Genomic DNA, 21251 nt, shown 5'->3' with positions numbered 1-21251 from the left:
AACCTCCCACCCACAAGGTTCTCTCTCTCACTGGCTCTAAGACCTTAGGGTCTGAGCAGAGGTGGGGAAGAGGTCAGTCCTTAAGATGAATGGGAACTGCAAACCTCATCAAGGTTGCAGCTCTGCAAATCCACTTTGTTAATCTAACATTTGGCACTAAAAATGAATTCCACCTTCAAGGAATTAGGGCTAGGCTGAGTAAAGCCAGGGTACCAGGAGGATGTCCTCTTTGCTTCCATCGGAAACAGAGCGGGCTCCACCCACTGTCACTCAGCAGAGGGGGCTGGAGGACCACTTGACTTCCCTGCTTCCAAGAGGGCAGAGGATAAAGGACAGACACTCATGTTTATAAAAGGCCCATGGGCAAGATCTTGAGCTGGACACTTCTTGGACCTCTTTCTCTGGGCTCGTAGCTACTGAAGAGGTCAGAAGCCATGTCTAGGATAGGGAGGCTCAGAGTTTTGAAGACCTGCTTCTATCCCAAAGATGTGATGAATGGAGCTGAGATTTGAACCACATTACCTGGTTCCAAAGCAGATGCTCTCCGCTAAGCCAGGCAGCTCCCACCAGGCAGCCTGATGGCAATTTCTGTGTGTGATGGGAAGGAGACCCCTTCCTGGGGACCGCTTGTTCCCAAGCACCTGGGGTTGAGAAGTGGAGAGGGATACAGGGCCAGGGCCTAAGGGACCATCCAGGATTGGCAACACGGCAAAGCATAGGCACAAGAGGTCCCTTCAGCCTCAGGTTTCCTTGTCTATTAAACAGGGAGAAACCAACACCTACCTGAAGGGGCTGCTTTGGGGACTGAACAAGTCACGAGATCCCGTCACAAACGGCCGTGTAAATGTTGTGACTGCCCACCTGCAAAAGGCTGTCAACCCAAGAGGCAGTCACCTCCTCAAGTGACTTAGCAATCAGGCTGCTGGGCATGGGGTGTGGCCACATGGGGTGGGGATAGAGACAACTTCCTGAGAGGTGATCAGGACATGGACACGTCAGACTCCCCCCAGCTCCCTGGGCTCTCCTCCACCGCCTCCCTCACTGCCCTACTCTGCCCTCCCCCCCCAACTTGCTAGCCCTTCCCTCCAGCTCCCTCTTCTGCCCCTATCTGGCCAGGACATTCCCCGGTGCACCAAAGTCAGAAAGTTTCAACGTGCTCCCCCTTTGCCTTGGCACTGCTCCCACTCTCCACATGCACATTCCTTGCGTGTGAAGACCACAACTGTACCGCTGAATGGTCAGCATTTAACTGCACTGGATGCACACACAGAAGGTCAGGGATATGCATGTGCTAGAGACACCAGCCACGAAGACTGGCAACTTCAAAGCCCTCTGCCCCAACTCTAGGCCCCCCAAGACCTGGCTCTGTGGTGCAATGGGTAGCACATTGGACTTTTAGGCCCCCCAGGCTGATCTGATGGTCCCCTGGGTGGTTTCCACCTGCCCTCTCCCTCTTACCTCTCAATAAATGGGAGTTAGGTAGAGACACGGTCTCTTATGAGATGGACTAGAGGAAGCAAGTCCTCCAAAGATGCACTATCCTATAAGACAGCCATAAGTCAAGTGTAGCTGTTCAAATGTAAGCTAATTAAAATGGAATAAAATTAATGTCCTGTTAGCCACATTTCAAGGGCTCAAAAGCCACATGTGGCTTGTGGCTATGGTACTGGACAGCACAGATTAGATGTAGAACACTGAACAGTGCTGCTCTGGTCTCTAGAGCCAGGTGAAAAACAGGAACTGCTGTTGAACCTGAAAGCTGACAGCCAGACCTTGGCCCCGAGACCACACCCAACCCCTGAGGGGCTGGCCAGGCCGACAACCAGTCTCCCTGTCTCAGGGCAGAAAGAGACAGCCCAATCCAGGCCAAATGTCAGTAGAGCCAACAGCCAAGGGGCAAGTGTTTGTGCCAAGTGAATCACCTTCAGAAGCCACCATTTGGCTGCTGAGGAAGAGGTCAGAAAAGAAAGTGGCCTCACAGTGCCCTGCTGGATGGCATGGTAGAGAGATGCCACAGAACTTCACCTACAGCCTTGAACTATTCACCTACTCACCCAGCTTGGAACTTCTGGATGAGCATCAAGAAATGAGGTTCAAATACTGCAGTACAGAAATATGTGCCCGGGCAAGCTGGCTGCCCTTGCAGCTGCAAGCCCTGGCTCCTGCAGAACTTGGCCACCAAAGCACCCAGCAGCACTTTCAGACCTCATCCCTGCCCCAATCCCTGCCAACTGCTTGCTGTCAAACCCTCTGGAGCATCCCCCACTCTCCCTTCTGTGCCCCTGAATGTTCCCATCTCTGAACTGCTCCCCTGGAACATTCCTCTCCAGCTACTTTAATACTCCCTTCCCAGTCCCATCCACCACAACTCAGCCCATGTTCCACTCTGCCTTCCCATGAAGCCTCCCTGGACCCAGCTTGGCTTTCCCAGGAAATGAACCCCAGGAGCACAGTCGAACATCGTATGTGGTCTTTCCACCTGTCAACCTGGGTTGGCTGACCTACAGTATGCTGCTACAAGCAGGGCTGTCCCTGCATAAAAGCCCCCTCTAGCAGGGGGTCTAGCAGGGCGTCTTGCTTGGGCTGGAATCCAGGAGAGTCACTTATGTTCCATAACCTTGGGCACCTGAACCTCTTCTTGTCTTGCCCCCTCTCAAATCAGCTGCATCAGGTGGGGTAGCAAGGACGCACTTTGGAAAACTGCTAAGCTGCACAACCACGATGGAGCTTTACTGCTGAATAATACACAGAAACTTCATGACTATAATTTTGAGTCCATCTGTCACAATCTCAGCACTGATTCCTCCACACTACACTAAATTATAAGTTTATAGTCTTGTGGGGGAAGAAAGTAAGATAACACCATGAGGAAAATCAACCTCATGCCCGAAACCCTGACGCCTCCTGCAAAACCATGTGCACAGAAGGTACCAACGAAGGACCTGCACAGAGTCTAGGGGGCCAGCAGGGAGCCACCCCATGGGGCAGACAGGCACTCTCCATCAACAGGGGCAGGCTGAGGCAGCGCTCGACCCTGGAGTCTGTCCCACAGAGGCCTCGTCCTAACACCAGAAGACTGAACTAAAAGTGGGGCACCACTTCCTCCCTGAGGGAGGAGACCACTTGCTTCCTATCTGCCGGCAGTAGGCAGGCCGTACTTCCTCCACACTCACAGGTCCCACGAGAAATAACTGTGGACTGAAAAATTAACTCAGACTTTAGACCCTTGACTGTCTTTTCCCCAGGCATCTACCCCAAAAGTAACGTCACTCAAGAACTGTGGAGAGGGCTTCCCTGGCGGTGCAGTGGTTGAAAGTCTGCCTGCTGATGCAGGGGACACGGGTTCGTGCCCCGGTCTGGGAAGATCCCATATGCCGTGGAGCAGCTGGGCCCATGAGCCATGGCCGCTAAGCCTGCGCAGCTCCGCAAAGGGAGAGGCCACAACTATGAGAGGCCCACGTACCGCAGGAAAACAAAAGAACTGTGGAGATTACATATGACACTAAAAACACAGGTAACAGAAGGTAAGAAAAGATAATTTGGACTTTATCAAGATTTTAAAAACTTTCGTGCATCAAAAGACACTACGAAGAGGGAGAAAAGACAACCCACAGAATGAGAGAAAATATTTGCAAATCCCATACCTGATAATGGTTTAATATCCAGCGCATATAAAAAAATCAACAACTCAACAACAGAAAGACAAGCCACCCAATTAAAAAATGGGCAGAGGACATGAGTAGATATTTCTCCAGAGAACATATACAAATGGCAAATAAGAACATAAAAAGATACTCAACAGCAATAATCATTAGGGAAATGCTAATCAAAACCACAATAGTGGACTTCCCTGGTGGCGCAGTGGTTAAGAATCTGCCTGCCAATGTAGGGGACATGGGTTCGATCCCTGGTCCAGGAAGATCCCACATGCTACGGAGCAACTAAGCCCGTGCACCACAACTACTGAGCCCGCGTGCCACAACTACTGAAGCCTTCACGCCTAGAGCCCGTGCTCCACAACAAGAAAAGCCACCACAATGAGAAGCCCGTGCACCACAACGAAGAGTAGCCCCCACTCACCGCAACTAGAGAAAGCCCGCACACAGCAACGAAGACCCAAAGCAGACAAAAAATAAATAAATAAAATTAAAAAAAAAAAACACGACAGTGAGATACCAGTTCACACCTACTACGAGAGCTATAATTATTTTTTTTAAAGGAAAATCACAAGTGTTGGCAAGTATGTAGAGAAATTGGAACCCTCATGCGTCGCAGGTAGTAGTGGAAAATGGTACAGCTGCTCTGGCAAACAGTTTGGCAGTTTCTCAAAAAGTTAAACACGGAATTATAAGCAATTCCACTCCTTAGGTATATACCCAAAAGAACTGAAAACAGGGACTCAAACAAATACTTATACACCAAAACGTACACCAATACACCAATGACAGCATTAGTCACAACTGCCAAAAGGTGTCCATCAACAGATGACTGGATAAACAAAATGTGGTATGTACATATAATGGAATATTATTCAGCCTTAAAAAGGAATGAAACTCTGTTACACACTAGAATGGATGAACCTTGAAAACTTTTGCTAAGTGAAATAAGCCAAACACAAAAGAACAAATACTGCAAGATTCCATTTATATGAGGTATTTATATCAGGCAAATTCAGAGAGACAGAAAGTAGGTTAGAGGCTACAAGGCGCCGGGGTAAGAGAGGAATAGGGAGTTATTGCTTAATGAGTGCAGAGTTTCTGTTTAGAGTGATGAAACGTTTTAGAAATAGTGGTGACGGTTGCACAACATTGTGAATATACTTAATACCAATGAAAAATGGTTAAATGGCAAATTTTATGTCATACAGATTTTACCATAATAAAAAAAATACCAAAAAAAAAGAACTGTGGCAAATAAGGTTACACCCATCCTTGTCAGTGGGAAGAAGGGCCAGAATCAGGACTAATTGGGATCTTAGTCAGTAGGGATTAAGGCATGTACATACGGGCAGCTTGGACTTGGGACCTATACTTTTTTTTTTTTTTACTTTATTTTAAAATTTACTTATTTATTTTTGGCCACACCATGCGTCATACAGAATCTTAGTTCCCCAGCCAGGCATCAAACCTGTGCCCCCTGCAGTGGAAGCACGGATTCTTAACCACTGGACTGCTAGGGAAGTCCTGGGCCTATACTCTTTTTCCACTATTGTTTTTTGGGGATGTAATTCATAAAACCTCAAGAAGCCAGAAATTATGTAGGAAAGCTTCTCAACCTGCCCCCACCCTGCCTCTGAGAAACCAGCCCAAGTCAGTGCATAAAGAGAGCCACCACCTGTTCTCACGGTCCCTAACCGCAGCACTCACCTGGGATACCTCCTCCTTATGTGACAAATAAAACTGCCTCCCATTTATTGGCCTTAGTGCTGCCACCTATAAATTAGCCCTCCTTCTTCCTTCTTCTCAAGGCTGCCATCAAGACCAGATAAGATAAGCCAGGCAGGCAGTATCATTAGCCATGTTAAATCTGAAAACACTGCTGCCTTTAATAAAGAAATTAAACTGCTAGAGCTACAGAGTAAAACAGGAGCACCATGTACTCCCCATCTCTCTTTCCTTCTTTCCTTTTCTTCATAACACCATCTCCGTCTAACACTAGATATATTTTGCACGACCATCTGTGCCCCCAACTAAATGGAAGCTGCTTGGGGCACAGACTTCTGTGTGCTTTGTTCACTGTGGTACCTCCAGTGCCTGAATCACTGGTGCACAGTAGGTGCTCAGTACACCTCTGTTGAAGGAATGGATTACTAGTTCTAATAATCCATTTTGAAACAAACCAAACAATATTTCATCACCTACTGCTAATGCACTATTGACACCACTGCATGGAAATCGAAGAGTCAACCAAAAATTCTAACTTCGCTTTCTAAGCAGGAAAAGGACTATACGAGTGGAAAAATCAGGAGCTCCTAGATACGCATGCCAAGAAAGGAAAAAGCTTCCAACGGAATCAAAATTGTGGCTTCACAGTAACTCTTGTTTCTTAAAATGAATGCAAGGAAACTCCAAAGGCCAGTGAGCTCTCAATTCCAAGAGGAAAGCCATGTGATTTCCAAATGTACATTTTTCAGAAATGAGTTCACAACCATGAGCTTTCTGAAGTCAGAACTGTGAAGATTAAACCAATTAAAGTAGTAATCAGTATGCCAACAAACTGGATAACCTAGATGAAATGGAAAAATTCCTAGAAACACACAATGTAACTAAACTGACTCATGAAGAAATAAAAAATTTGAATAGACCTATAATTAGAAAGACGACTGAATAAGTAACCAAAAACCTCCCAGCAAAGAAAAGCCCAGGGCCAGCTGGCTTTACTGGTGAATTCCACCAAACACTTAAAGAGTTAACACCAAACCTTCTAAAACTCTTCGAAAAAAATGAAGAGAAGGAAATACTTCCTAAATCATTCTATAAGATCAGCACTACCCTGATAGCAAAGCCAGACAAACTACAGATCAATAACCCTTATGAATACTGTTGCAAAAATCTTTAACAAAATACTAGCAAACTGAATTTAGCAGCATATTAAAAGGTTTATACACCATGACTAAGTGGAATTTACTCATGAAATGCAAGGATGGCTCAACTTACAAAATTAATCAACATAACACAATAATAAAATGTAGGAAAAAAACCACACGATCATCTCAATTGATTAAGAAAAAGCATTTGATGAAATCCAATTCCCCTTCTTGATAAAAACACTCAACACTAGAAACAGAAGGAAACTTCCTCAACATGATAAAGACCATATATGAAAAACCCATAGTGAATATCACACTCAATGGTGAAAGACTGAATACTCTTTCCCTCAGGTCAGGAACAAACCAAGATGCCTGCTTTCAACACTTCTATTCAATATGGTACTGAAAGTTCCAGCCGGAGCAATTAGGCAAGAAAATAAATAAAAGGCATCCAAATTGAAAGAGAAGTAAAATTATCTCTCTTCAATGATGACATGATCTTATATGCAGAAAACCCTAAAGTCCACCAAAAAACAAAACAAAAACACAAAACAGAACCAAAAAAACCATGTTAGAATAAATAATAAATTCAGCAAAGTTCCAGGATACAAAATCAATGAACAAAAATCAGCAGCATTTCTATATGCTGGCAATGAACAATCCGAAAAGGAAATTAAGAAAACAATCCTATTTAAAACAACACTAAAAAGAACGAAATACTTTGGATTACATTTACCAAGGAGGCTAAAGACTTGTACAATGTAAATTAAAGAGTTTTGTTGAGAGAAATTAAAGACTTAAATAAACATAAAGATATCCCATGCTCATGAATTGGAAGACTTAATATTGTTAGGATGACAATACTACCCAAAATGATCTACAGATTCAGTGCAATCCCTATCAAAATCTCAATGGTGTTCTTTGCACAAATAGAAAAATCTATCCTCAAATTCATATGGAATCTCAAGGAATCCCAAACAGCCAAAACAATCTTGAAAGAGAACTAAGTTGGAGGACTCATTCTTCCTGATTTCAAAACTTACTACAAAGCTACAGTAATCAAAACAAAGTGATACTGGCATAAGGACAGACGTACAGACCAATGGGACAGAAAAGAGCGTCTAGAAACAAACCCTTGCATATATGGTTAAATGATTTTCAACAGGGATACAAAGAACATTCAATAGAGAAAGGACAGTCTTTTCAACAAATGGTACCGGGAAAGCTGGATATTCACATGCAAAAGAATATACTGGATCCTTATGTTATACCATATACAAATATTAACTTAGAACGGATCAAAGACCTAAATGTAGGAGCTAAAACTATAAAACTCTTAGAAGAAAACGCAGGAGAAAAGCTTCATGATCTTGGATTTGATGATGGTTTATTAGGTATGATACCAAAAGCAGGATCAACAACAGAAAAAGATAAACTGAACTTCATTAAAATTTAAAACTTTGTGCATCAAAGGACATTATCAGGAAAGTAAAAAGACAACCTTGGGAATGGGAGAAAATATTTGCAAATCACCCATCTGATAAGGGGTTAATATCCAGAATACGTTAAGAACTCCTACAATTCAACAACCACCACCAAAACCCAATTTAAAAATGGGCAAAGGATCGAATAGACATTTCTCCAAAGAAGATAAACAAATGGCCATAGGCACATGAGAAGATGCTCAATATCACTACTCATCAAGGAAATGCAAATCAAAACTACAACCACAATTAGGATGTGTATAACCAACAAAACATAAAAAGAAAAGTTGGCAAGGGTGTGGAGAAACTGAAACCCTTGTGCACTGCTGGTGGGAATGTAAAATGATGTGGCAGCTATGGAAAACATGGCGGTTCCTCAAAAAGTTAAACATAGAATTACTGTATGATCCCAAAATTCCACTTCTGGATATATACACAAAAGAACTGAAAACAGGGACTCAAATAGATATTTGTATACCCACTACTTACAACAGCCAAAAGCTAGAAGCAACCCAAATGCCCACTAACAGATAAATGGATAAACAAAATGTGTTATATACAAACAATGGAATATTATTCAGCCTTAAAAAGGAATGAAATTCTGACACATGCTGCAACATGGCTGAACCCTGACAACATTACGCTGAATGAATAAGCCAGTCACAGAGAGGCAAGTAGTATATGATTCTCTTATATGAGATATTTAGAGTAGTCAAATTCAATGAGACAGAAAGAATGGTGGTTGCCAGGAACTGGGGAGAGAAGGGGAAGGGGAGTTATTGTTTAATGGGTACCGAGTTTCCATTTGGGATGATGAAAAGTTCTGGAAATAGTGGCTTAATTATATAACACTGTGACTATCCTTAATGTCACTGATTTGTACACTTAAAATGGTACATTTTATGTTATGTATATCCTACTACAATTTTTTAAAAAGTAAAGGAAAAAACAGGTCCATATTTTCAGCGCATTGAGAGAATCCCTCTTAAAAGGCCAGTTTTCCTGATAGCCTGGGGCATCCTTCCCATTGTAAGGGGGCCTGAGGATACCATTCTGTCCTTTGTATTCTGCCCTCAAACCCAATTCCATAATCTGGACCCTAAATCCAAGGAAACAGCTCGGGTTGACTAGCTGCTGTTTGAAAGGCTGAGGTCTTGAGTATCCCTAGGCCAAGCAGTCTGCAGGGATAACTGACAGAGCCGACAAATTGCCAACAAAAACAGAAGCCAATCCCGCTGGCTTTCACTTTCTATTACTTCCCCTTACACTTTCTCACAGGACACCAGACGGCCATGCAGAAAGGAAACGGGCCAAACCAACCTGCCTGATTTTTTTTAGTTGGAAAATGGAGTCCCTGTTTCCCCCCATCCATTACAGGTCTAGATATTTAATATCCTTTGTATTTTGTACAGCTGAGGACAAAGTTTTTGCCCACCCCAAAACAGCAGAACGAACAACGTCCATCCTCTGTACTCTATATACTCTCTAGGGCTCTTGCATACAGATAATCTAACAGATTATCCTGTTAGATCTCAAAATAACCCAGTGAGAATGAATGTTTTGGGGTTGTTATCCTCCACTGGAGACATGAAGAAACAGGAGCTCATGAGATGAAGCAATTAGTCCCAAATCCTACAACCCCAAGTGACAGGACCAGGATTCGCACAAAAGTAGTGAACTTCAGAGTTCTCCTTCCTCTCGATTACTTCGGAAAGAACAACGAAATAGAAATGGAATCAGACCATTTTGTTGTCAAACAAGACCAAGGAAAAATGCTTCCAAGTTTGGCAACTAATAGGACTAAATCCCCAAAGAAGAGCCTGGAAAAGAACTAAGCGCCCGCCTCTTTCCCTTAGGTCTACCCTAACCCAGACATAGATCTTTCCTTCTGGTTTTTTGTACTCAACGATCCAGCCGGGCTCCCAGGGCAGTCTCGTACTGCCCTGCCCAAGGCGCTCTGGCACACAGCGGAGAGTCGGCCATACTCGCGGTATTTCACCAGGGATGGGAGGCCGGCTGGTCATGGGAAAACGGAAGATTCAGCGTGCTCAGACACGAACAAATCACGCCCAAACCAACGAGCATATGAAACTAAAACTGGCCCTGGAAATCCACACGGGAAACACCGGCCCGGAGCCAAAGGGCCTGCGGCGCGTCGACCACTGCCCTACCATACCAACGCACGCGCGACAGCACTAGCGCCAAGCATAGTACCGCTCTCGCAGACCCAGACTTGGGCGGTCGCCGACGCCGTACGCATGCTCCAGCAGCGCGCATGCGCGTCCCCAGCAGTTGCCTTTTCCCTGTAGTCCCCTGCCCTCTCGCCCTGATGCCGGAACCAAACGCTGGGTACCTCAGCCACGGCCCTCACTCTGCATTCCTCACCTTGCGCCCGGTTTTCTCCCGTAGGGCCTTCAGCCGTTCCTTTCGCCGCAACGCCTCTTCCTCCAACCGGCCCACACCGGCCGCAGTAGCCGCCATCTTGCCCACAGACATCCCCCCCGCCCCCACTCTTCTCTTGTCCCGCAGCGCGCAGGCCCAAGGTGTTAGACGAACCCCTCACGGCCAATCCAGGGACGAGAATGGGAGAGCAGGAAGTCCTGAAAGCCAACCAATGCTGAGTTGCTACAGGAGGACCCTCCCTCTTCCTCCCCCACAGAACGTCTAACTCTTCGGGGGTCGACAAAGAAGGCGCTAAGGCTCGATTCGTCCAATGCCGATCAGGGAAAAAGCGGCAAGAGGAACCAGACCTGAGTGAAGGAGGATAGAGCGCGTCAATCGCTCTGGTTTTACCTAAGCGCCAACCATGCTGGCTGGCCACTTGGAATGCGCCGACCCATCTTTGTCCACTTCTCCTGATTCTTAAAGGCTCGAATGCCTTCACGAAGCCTTCCCTGACTCTCTACTCTGATCCCAGCCTAAGAGGTCTGCCTCTCCTTTCCTCTTAAGCTATCTGTGGCTTCCTGGATGCACTTGTTCATGGGCCTCTGGGCCCTTCTCTGTCCACTCTCAGCTCAGACAAAACCTAAGCAGAGCAGGGCTTGGCTGAATGGCCATTTTCCTCTGGGTTCATGGATGATCCCCTCCCACCTCCAACCCCCCGCCCGGCCTCCGCCCCCGGGGTGGCTAAGTACCCAGGGTCAGACTACCTAACCTGGAGAAGAGCAAACCCCAACTTGGGCCCAGTGGGCCCTAAGGGACCACCCTGAGCTTAGTTCCTGAGAACTAAGCTGAGAGTTGGTTTCGCCTCGGCCGATAGGTGCACTGCCTCCCAGCAGGAGCTGCCAGGGTATCCTTTCCCAAGTCAATTACCATGCCCTGACAACCGAGAGACCACTTTGACTGAAGTCAGTATCTTCTGACAGCCTATCCAGGTCCCCAGAGCCACACCTCCTCCCACCTAGGGAGAGTGACTTGTCTCTCAGCAAAGCTGTTCCCTGCTTGTGGCCTCCCTTCCCAGGCTGACAGCAGGTGGACACCCACTCCTTGCTTCCCAGTTCCCTTCAGAGATCCCCAGTGCCACAGACCCCTGTCCAACTGGCCCCCACAAACGACCCTCTTGACCTCTGTAACTTGGGCCTTTTGGTGCCCTCTCCCCTGCATCAGGTGGGGTGCCCTGCCAGGGCCTAGTATGCAGGTAGTACCCAATACACATGTAGTAAGTGTTCAGGAAATGTCAGAAGTAGGATGGATGGGGCAGAAGAAAAGGCCAGAGTGGAGGAGATGCCCAAAAAGCCAGGAGGACAGAACAGGATGGGTATGGGGACAGAGTCTGTCTCTTCTTGGCCACCCAAGGTCTAGGGGGCTCCAGGCTGGTCAGTTCCTCCAATTGATGGTAACTCTCTGGGTCCCACAAACTTTCCCCCCAGCCCCAAAAAAGGGCCTAACCCCTGCCCAACACCATGGGCCCTCCTCACCTCCCAGGGAGAGTACGGGGAGGTGGGGGAAGAGGCCCAGGGGTGATGGTGGCAGTGGTTCTGGAAAGTCAGGCCTCTGTCCCTGTCCATGCTGCCCAGGTGGTCCTCATTTGGCCCATCTGGGCCCCAGTTTCTCTGCCTGTTAAACAGAAGCATGAGGTACCCTTTAGCCTTTAACCTCTTGAAGTTAAAGAAAAAAAATGTGAATCAAGTGCTGAGCCCCGGAGTGAAGGGTGCCTCCGGAGTATCTAGGAAGGCTTCCTGGAGGAGGGGATCCAGGCGAGGTGAGGAGTACCTAAATCTTCCAGGGATCTGCCCAACAGATGGAAGGAACTGCTCCCCCGGAGTTATTTCAGGCTTGTCTTGCTGTTTTCTGATCCCCCCTCCCGCCCCCGCCCCGCACTCCTGCCACACAACCCTGCTCCACTAACAACAGGATTAAAAAAGTGACACTTCGGTCTCCCCATAAGCGCTTATACCAACGCCTGGCACGTGGTAAACTCTACAAGTGGTTGTCACGGTTGTTGTCCTCGTTAGTTATTGAAGGACCCTGCCCATCTGCACGCGGCCCGCAGCCCCTTCCCCCAATCCCGCGAGCCTGTCCCTTCCACGAATGGTGGCCTTTCCAGCCAGGCGGGCTGCGTCCCGGTTAGATCTAGACGTAGGGCAAATCTGGAATCCCTGACGCAGACCCTAGTCCGGGGGCCTCAGATTGGCCTTTCCGGAGGGCGCGGATTGCGGGGGGGCGGGGCTGCTGGGCGCCCTCCCGGGCCGCCCTGACCTCAGGCTCCTCCTCCTGTCGGGCTCCCCGCCCTTTGCACGGTCCCGGGATAGGCGGGGCGGCGGTGGCGGCTGCAGAAGCGCAGGAAGCCGGGCGGTGGCCGACCGAGAGGAGGAGGAGCGCGACGGCGGCCAGTACTACTTCCCTCAGTAGTACCGCGCCGCTCCGCCCTGGAGTGACGCCCTCCGCCCATGGGCCTGGCCGAGGGCAACCGGCGGGCGGCGCGGAGGAGGCGGCGGCGGCGGCAGGTGGCGTGCAGCAGGGTTGGAGCCTGGTCGGGCCATGGCCGCCTCGGAGCGGCTCTACGAGTTGTGGCTACTCTACTACGCGCAGGTGAGCCCGCGCCCGCCGTGCCCACAGCTCCGCGCGCCCGGCGTCTGCTGCACCTGCGCCCGGCGCCACCTGGGCCGTGTATACGCACGCGCCGGGCGTGCTCGGGCTCCGCACGCACGTGTGCGACCCCGGCCGGCTGGTGCCTCTGGCACTTATACCTGGGGGTCGGCCCTCGCGGGTGCGCACCTTACAAGAGCCTCTTGGGTGGGGACAGTGCAGCCTCGGTTGTCCCTGAGGAGAGGGGCCTGGACCAAGACAGGGCACTTACCCCTTTTACAGATGGGGAAACTGAGGCCTGGGGGGAAAATAAGGCTGGCCGGGTCGAAAGGGGCGGGAGGCTTACTTTGAATTTGGGCGTGCCACTCCTGTGGGCGCAGCCCAGTTGGGTGGTCGCCTGATGGGTCTGAGTGGGCTGGGGGTCTCCAGGCATGCAAGGGGGCGTCCCTACTTCGGTCTGACTTGAGTCAACTCCTCAGATACCCTGCGGTGAACTGCCGGTGGTGAGCTCCTCCTTGACCCCAGGTGGCCCCACCCCAACCCCGGGGCGGGGGGCAGGGTGTGGATTACGGGGGAGGGGGGGTCCAGCCCAAAGCAAAGATTCGCCTTGGATGCTGGGGGTGAAAATGGGGAATGCGGGTGAGGTGGGAGGGATGTTTGAAAGGGATGGAGGGAGGCCATTTTCTCCTGAGCTCCCCGTCCTTCCTCAGAGACTACCTCAAGTGGCCTCAGAAGGTGAAGGGAGCAACTCTGACCCAGGTGTACCCCAAACTGTGTCTCGCACACATAGGCCCCCACTTTCCTTCTGTATTCACAGCAAGGAGAGAACCCAGGGTAAGGCTCCCTCTCCCCTTCACCCAGCACCAGCCTTCCTCCCTGCACCTGCCTGGCATCATACTCCTGGCTCAGGTGTGCCTTGGGCACAATGCACTATTGTGTGCCCCTGATCTCGTCACTAGGGGGAAGTTCATGCTCAAATCAGCTGGCCCTCTGAAGAGGCTAGCCGACTGTCTCCCAGGACTGCAGGCCAGGACTTGGGCCCCAGAGATCAGGAGTCCAGGCCATAAGGGCCGTAGCTTCTTGAGCCCGCTTAGGTGGTGAGAAGTCCAGGCACCCGGCAAGAGGCAGCGCATGGAGTCTGTCTTTGGTGTGACCGAGGGCACGCTCTTTACACCCCTGAGCCTCTGCTTCCATATCTGTAAATTTGGCACAGTCCTGGCCTCCGGTGGCCTGGACTGTGCAGAGGGATAGCCAGTATGGCTGGTCCAGGCCAGAGAAGTTTCCTGCTTCCCCGCCCCATTGGATCCCCTCACCCCAGCTTCTCTGTCTCCATCGCCAAAGGTTGGTCCTTGTGAAGGAGCAAAAGATTTGGGAGGAAACCTGCCTCTGGCCCTCATGCTTCTGATTGCCTCCGTGGTCGTGGGCAGGTTCTTGGTCTTCAGTTTCTTCAGCTGTGATCAGGCGACGGTGGGGGGGGCTTGAGCGAGGAGACGAGACTGAGGGTTGTGAATGGTGGGTCTTCAGGCTGGGTGGCATGCTGCTGGGGAAGGGTGTCTCGGCAGTTTCCCAGGATTGTACCTCCGACGTGGTTACCTCCTGCTGCCCCTTCTAGCTGACCTCTGCAAGTGGTCAGTCCCTCACAGGTGTTTAGCATTCATCTGTGCTGAGTCCCTTCTCCTGCTCCAGCTCCTCACCTCACAGGGCGGGTGTGGGGCACAGGCTAGCTGGTTGTAGCCTTAGAAGCCTGGGCAGGCAGGGTACGGCCTGGGGCCAGGCAAACAAATCCAGGATATGAGTGTGAACCCAGGGGCCGGGAGGGGCCAGGTTTCCTGGGGAGAGGAAGCTTCAGCCAGCCTCCCAGCACTGCCTTCCTGCCGGCTTGGTCCTGCTTCTGCTCCCGGAACGTGGTCTCCACCCTCTGTACTGAGCTCCTAGGGAGTGGTGGCTGTGCTACTTTGAGCCCTGCCAGGGACCTATTGTGTGTGTACTTGGGGGAGAGGGGAAGATAAGGTAAGGGGTCGAACTGAGAGAGGGTATTAAGAGACCCCTGAAATGGCCAGCTACCCAGCCAGTAGGCTCCCCCAATACTTTCGCCCCTCCCTTCAACAGTGAGAGCTGACATCAGCTGGCAAACCTGTTTCCCCAGTTGTGGGTCTAGGCCCGCCCTGGGAGCACCCCTGTTTCTGCCCTTCCTTTCCCCTCACAGACCCCAGGTTCATGCCTGCTCACCCCCTACCTCTTGGGGCCACGAGTGGGTGAGGGGGCTGTGGGTGGCTACTGAAGGAGGAAGGAGGGTCAGAGTGCCCCCTGGCCATCACTCAGTCTGAGCCCCTCAGAGCCTTAGTGGGGAAACCAAGGCAGCGTTGTACCAAGGTCATTGGACAGGTTTGGGGCAGAGCCTGGCAGAGCTCTGGCCCAGTCTCTATCCTGTGTTCCCTTACCCAGGAAAGGTCTAGTCCTGTGGGCGGGAAGACTCAGGTGGGCCTGCACCCTGGGACGGCACAGGCTGTGTCCTCTGCCTGGAGCCTTCTCCCTCCTGTCTGAGGAGGCCTTCCCCGCCTGTTCCCGCAGCCCAAGCTGGACCTCAGCCCAGGCGTGTCCCCACTTGAACCCTCATTGTGCTTGCTACTCTGCGGTTTCCCCGCGCCTCACACTTAGCCGGTGCTCCTTGGGTATTAGCTGAATGTCTGGGTGACTGATCAGGGATGTCTTACCAGAGGCCTGAGTTTGGGCCTGGAGGGCTGAGCGCACAGGAGCAGGAGGAGCAAGCACACGGCAGTGGGAACTGTGAGCGGCAAGTTCGTCGGGTGGGTGGGGGCACATCCAGAGGACTCAACTCGGCAGGGCTTCCCCAGTGAGGGCTTAGGAAGTGGGGGAGAGGATAAGGGGACTGGGGCCGCACCCAGTAGGCTAGCAGTTGGGTGGCTGTCGAGGTTATGCAAAATATGCAGCTGAGTGGCCCTCTTTCAGGCTGGAGCAGTAGTGCTGCTCAGTAGCCCTCCAGTGAAAGGGAGCGTTGGGGAGCATGAAAGCTGAGGGGTACTTAGGGTCCCAAAAGTCAGGACAGGGCAAACAGACAGGGTTCAGGTGGGGAGCCTAGGCTGAACTCTCTGCTTATGCTATTGAGGACTCAGGGTTCTAGGAAGGTCAGGTCAGAGCCCGAGCTGTCCTCGCTCTGCCCGCCCCTCCCTGGTCCCTCACCCCTGACTGATGAGCTCTACTGCCTCATGGAAACCTAGTCAGGCCCTCTGCTCCCTCCGAGACCTTAGCTGGGTCATATTTCTTCCTTTGCCTCAGTTTACCATCTTGAAATGGGAAAAAGGACCTCCTTGGTGCTTGACCCCCCCCCCCCGCAACCCTCTTCCGTACCTTAAAGGGGCAACCAGAGTTTCCTCCTACCTGCCTTTATTACTGAGGCAACTGAAGATGGAGGGACTGAGGTGATGGGGAGAGTAGCACAGAGTCCAGGGTTGGGGGAGGGGCTGGTAATCCCTGGAGCTTTTATGGCAACTGGGGAGCTGATGTGGAAGTGTGGGGTCACTGTGGAAACAGGTCAGTTACCATGGGGACCCTGAAAGGAAATTCCTGTTTTCCAAAGTGATAGGACAAGGGGAAGGTTAAACCCTGAGGGGTGTTATGGAGACCAGAAGGTCCATGCCTTTCAAGACCCCATCCCCAGGTAAGGGGGAGAGACTGGCCCAGCCACCTAGGCACTTGGACCACTAGCCTCAGTTGTCCTTGCCCCTGGCAAAGTCCCCATCTTCCTGCTTCGTTCCTTGGCCCGAGGCCCTCCAAGTCTGACCTCCAGTCGTCCTGGTGTAGCCAAAGGCCACCTTCAGCTTGACGTTGCCATCCCCCTCATGCTGAGTGGGGAGACCCCCACACATGAAGGAGGTCATCCTGGTCAGGCCCCACCCCACCCTATCCCATTTCTGCTTGCCTGTTCCAGGAGATGGGGTGCTCCCTACCACCTAGGCAGCTCTGACTGGGAAGAGTCACCACTATGGAGCTTCAGTCTTCTCTCCCTACCCTCCTTCTAGCGCTAACCTGGGGTCCATGAAGATCCTCCCATTCCACCTGCCTGGGACAGCCAGCTGGGGAGTGGCCCATGGGACCTTGGCTCTGCCAGTGAACCAAGGTCTGCCACTCATCTGTCACTCATGGAGGTGGGTGGGGAGAAGATGAGTGTTGCCCTGGAATGCCAAGGGCTTGGGAAGGCAGAGCCCGTGAATTTGGGAGTGGAGCTCCCACTCACCTTACCACATGCTGGTGGGTGTGGTTGGAGAGCCTTTACCTGTTAAGCAAAGAGATGGTTTTAAAGAGGCAGCTGAAGCAGAGAGATTAATCGTTTGTTTTGTTTTTTTCATTTTTATTTTATATCAGAATATAGTTGATTTACAATTTGTGTTAGTTTCGGTTGTACAGCAGTGACTTAGTTATACATATATCTATTCTTTTTCAGATTCTTTTCTCATATAGATTATTACAGAGTATTGAGTAGAGTTCCCTGTGCTATACAGTAGGTCCTTGTTGATTATCTGTTTGTTTTTTTTGTTTTGTTTTTTTTGCGGTACACGGGCCTCTCACTGTTTTGGCCTCTCCCGTTGCGGAGCACAGGCTCCGGACACACAGGCTCAGCAGCCATGGCTCACGGGCCCAGCCACTCCGCGGCATGTGAGATCCTCCCAGACCGGGGCACGAACCTGTGTCCCCTGCATCGGCAGGTGGACTCTCAACCACTGCACCACCAGGGAAGCCCTGATTATCTGTTTTATGTATAGTAGCATGTATATGTTAATCCCAATGTCCTAATTTATCCCTCCCCCCCCCCACCTTTCCCCTTTGGTAACCATAAGTTTTTTTTCTAAATCTGTGATGGGGTTTCTGTTTTGTAATTAAGTTCATTTGTATCAATTTTTAGATTCCACATATAAGTGATAACATATGATATTTGTTGTTTTCTGACTTAGTATGATCATCTCTAGGTCCATCCATGTTGCTGCAAATGGCATTATTTCATTCTTTTTATGGCTGAGTAATATTCTAATGTGTATATGTAGCACATCTTTATGCATTCATCTGTTGATGGACATTTAGGTTGCTTCCATGTCTTGGCTATTGTAAATAGTGCTGTTCATGATACATGAACATTGGGGTGCATGTATCTTTTCAAAGTATGGTTTTCTCCGGATATATGTCCAGGAATGGGATTGCTGGACCACATGGTAGCTCTATTTTTAGTTTTTTAAGGAACCTCCATACTGTTCTCCATCGTGGGCGTACCAATTTACATTCCCACCAGCAGTGTAGGAGAGTTCCCTTTTGAGAGATTAATATTTAGTAAGCTACCGAGTGTAAAAATCAGGTCTGGACTCCAGAACCCATGCCCTCAACCACATTCAATTTGGCACCCCCGGCTTCTGAAGTACCAGACAGGGCTGCATCTTGGGGAAGGTGCTGGCTCTGATGGGGATACATTTAAGCCGAGGAAACACGGAGAGCAAAGCGCATGCAGACTTGTGGCAGTGGGGACAGTGAGTAATATCCAGTGGGGCAGCCAGTGAATATGGCATGTGGGGCTGGAGATGAGGTGGGCACCACCCGTGGCGGGCTTCGGATGTCGGGGGGAGGCTGTGGACGTGCCCTGGGCCTGTGGTAGGGTGGCTGACTGGCTGCTCAGACAGTAGTGGTAACTGATGGGTCCTGGGGGCGCTGGGTACTGCTTAAGGAACTTTGGGGATGGGGGATTTGGGGCAAGATCTGGTCCCTGAGACACAGGGCAAGCCAGGCCTGATGTCAGGCTCGGGGTAAGGCACGCAGGTCTCAGGCAGCACAGTGTCAGGAGCTCAGTGGTCCCTGTCCCTCTGAAAGACAGCCCTACCCACCCATCCATGCCTCAGCCGCCTGCCCTCAGCCCTGCCGCGTTACCTCAGAGTTCTGAGGAAGTGGCAGTTCCACGCTCACCCAGGACCTAACCAACCCGTGGGAGCTCCCCTCCTCCAGCACTGAGTGTCCTCAGGGCTGGTTGGGCATAGACTGGGGTCCCAACAGGGGTGACTCTGAGACCCCCATACCCACAGCTTTCTCCCCTGCTGCAAGGCCCTGGGAGGAGTGTGACTGCTCCTGACCTGCCTTCATGGGAGGGGCAGGGTTGGGACCCCGTCCCAGTCAGGTTGGGGTGGGGACTGGGCTGGCCCACCGATGTTCCTGTTCTGAGCTGGAAAGGGAAGGAGGAGCCAGCGAGGCAGAGCTTTGAGAGGAGTGTGGGGCTCCTGAGCAGCACAGCCACCTCCTGCCGGCTCTGGAGCCTTCGGCATGCAGCAGTGCCTCCATGCTTAAGGCCCCTGCTCTGCCCTGCCTCCCAGCCCCGGTGCCTGCAGGGACTCCCTCACCCCCCAGCACTGCAGCCTCAAGCCATGGGGCCCAGGTCAGAGCCAGGCTGAGGATTCCCCGGGAGAAGAGGTGAGACCCCCAGAGTCAAGACCGGCAGTTACCCCTACCCCTGCCTACTACTGTGCTCTAGAGACCCCTCCTGCCCCTCCAGAACCCACAAAGGCTGCTGCCTTGATTGCCTCAGACCTGAACCCAGCCCAGCCTGGACCTGCTGGAAGTTTGCAGGACTGGACATGCTGAGGGTGTGGTTCTAGGGACAGAAAGCAGGGGTGTGCAGAGTTTGAGGGGCCCATCAGGTCTGGGAGGGCCGATCCAGGTGATGGCTATGAGGAGGGTGGGAGTTTCCTGCTTAAGTACCAAAAGCCCAAGTCACAGATGGCAGTGGGGCATGGGGAGATCAGAGGCCTGCACAGGAGAATGTGAATCACAGATGTGGGAGGGCAGAGAGGCTGGAGAAGGAGTCCCTGGTTGGACTAGGGGCCCAGAATGCCTGGCTTACCAATTAAGCCTTTTATCTTTGGGTCAGGGAGGGAGGACATGGTCAAATGTGGGCTTACAGGTGCTCAGCAGAGCTGTAGTGGGCAAGAAGGACGCAGGTTTTGGGTGGGAGAGACAGTGGCTTGACTGGGGGTGGTTTGGGGCTAGAAGAAGGGAGGATGGTGTTGGGACAATTTTGAAGGTAGGGAGGGATGTGTGGGGTCATTGAGGCAGGGTCGTGGGTCATGTGGTCAGCTTGGGCTGACTGGCTCTAGCCACCATGAGTGATCCTGGCCTAGAACAGAGGTTGAGCTGCAACTGTGCTAGTGGACGAGGCATCCCCTCTGGGGCCCCCCGTTTTCCCATTTGCAGTGGGAAGGGTTCAGAAGAAATGGTCTAAGAGCCCTGGCCTGCTCTGGTGTTTTCAGGGTTGGGCATGTTGATGTCCTTGCTGGTTTGTGGAGAGGAGAGGTATAGACAGAGGTAGGTGAGCAGGGAGGCTGCCAGCGGCAGAGGGTGGAGAGGTCGGCAGAGGGTGGAGAGGTCGCCAAAGGTAACTGACAGGCAAAAAGTCACAGCGGTGTGGGCCTGCACCTTGGTGGCCCCAGCCCCTCTCTGAATTGCCTGGGCCTTGGCTCTGTGATAAAATGTACAAGGAAGGTGTCCAGCCACAGGGTGGAGGGCTGCTCTGTCTAGGTTTTTTGGGGGCCTGGCCCAGTCTGCTGGGGTCAGGCCCCTTCCCTGGAGCCTATTCAGCCCTGGCCCTGTGGTCTGGGGCCCACAAGCGGCAAAAAAAATTAGCCGTCCATGCAAAAGTAGTTGTGGAGGTCCTTGATTTGAGGCCCGTGGCACCTGGGGAGCAGTCTCAGGGTGTCGTCTGTGGTGTGTCCCTTGCCCCTACATGTTCAGTATAGTCCCTGCCCTTCCCCCCCACCCCTGGGAAAGAAAGCTGCTCTCTGGGCCATGCTGGTTAGGGTGGGTCCTCCAGATGGGGCTGGTGTGGAAGGAGGAGCTCAGATCCAGGCCACCACCCACTCCATGCCTTGGGAGGGGCTTAGAGGTTAGAACAGATTAGGGCTAGTCCAGGGCTTACCAGTGTCCCTGGAGCAAAGAGACCAGCAGGGCCAGATGGGGAGCCTGGATGCAGGAGGAGGGTGGGGCAGCGGTATGGATGAGTCCTTCAGCATCATTGCCTGGGCCTGAGGCCTTAGCCCCAGGTCAGGGAGCTGTGGGTACCTTGAATGAAGGGCACTGTGGTAGCACGGACCACAACCTGTCCCTGGATAGGCTTGGCCTGACTCCTGTCCTGGAGTTCTCCTGGACCTCACGCCTGTAGAACT

At 51.3% G+C, this 21251-nt stretch overlaps 2 protein-coding genes across 13 annotated transcripts in view; one reads left to right on the top strand and one right to left on the bottom strand.

Annotated features, from left to right (window-relative positions):
• The window catches only part of CCDC12 (coiled-coil domain containing 12), a 65702-nt gene extending 55186 nt beyond the window's left edge, over positions 1-10516 (bottom strand). For all 5 annotated transcript variants that reach the window (XR_009542842.1, XM_060162136.1, XM_060162137.1 and 2 more), the window contains exon 1: positions 10399-10516. Coding sequence is in view for 4 of the 5 variants with exons in the window: in XM_060162136.1 (XP_060018119.1) it covers positions 10399-10509 (111 nt within the window). In the remaining variant the exon portion in view is untranslated. The remainder of the gene's footprint in view (positions 1-10398) is intronic.
• A 2296-nt stretch (positions 10517-12812) lies between these two features.
• Positions 12813-21251, top strand: part of NBEAL2 (neurobeachin like 2) — a 31625-nt gene continuing 23186 nt past the window's right edge. For 4 of the 8 annotated variants that reach the window (XR_009542841.1, XM_060162124.1, XM_060162126.1 and 1 more), the window contains exon 1: positions 12813-13044. Coding sequence is in view for 7 of the 8 variants with exons in the window: in XM_060162124.1 (XP_060018107.1) it covers positions 12994-13044 (51 nt within the window). In the remaining variant the exon portion in view is untranslated. The remainder of the gene's footprint in view (positions 13045-21251) is intronic. The other 4 variants (XM_060162122.1, XM_060162123.1, XM_060162129.1 and 1 more) reach the window with 2 other exon arrangements.

The sequence above is a fragment of the Lagenorhynchus albirostris genome, chromosome 10 (genome assembly GCF_949774975.1).
Source record: "Lagenorhynchus albirostris chromosome 10, mLagAlb1.1, whole genome shotgun sequence".
NCBI classification, from domain to species: Eukaryota; Metazoa; Chordata; class Mammalia; order Artiodactyla; family Delphinidae; genus Lagenorhynchus; species Lagenorhynchus albirostris.
Note: the sequence above shows the minus strand (reverse complement) of the source record. Positions and strands in the feature narration are given on the sequence as shown.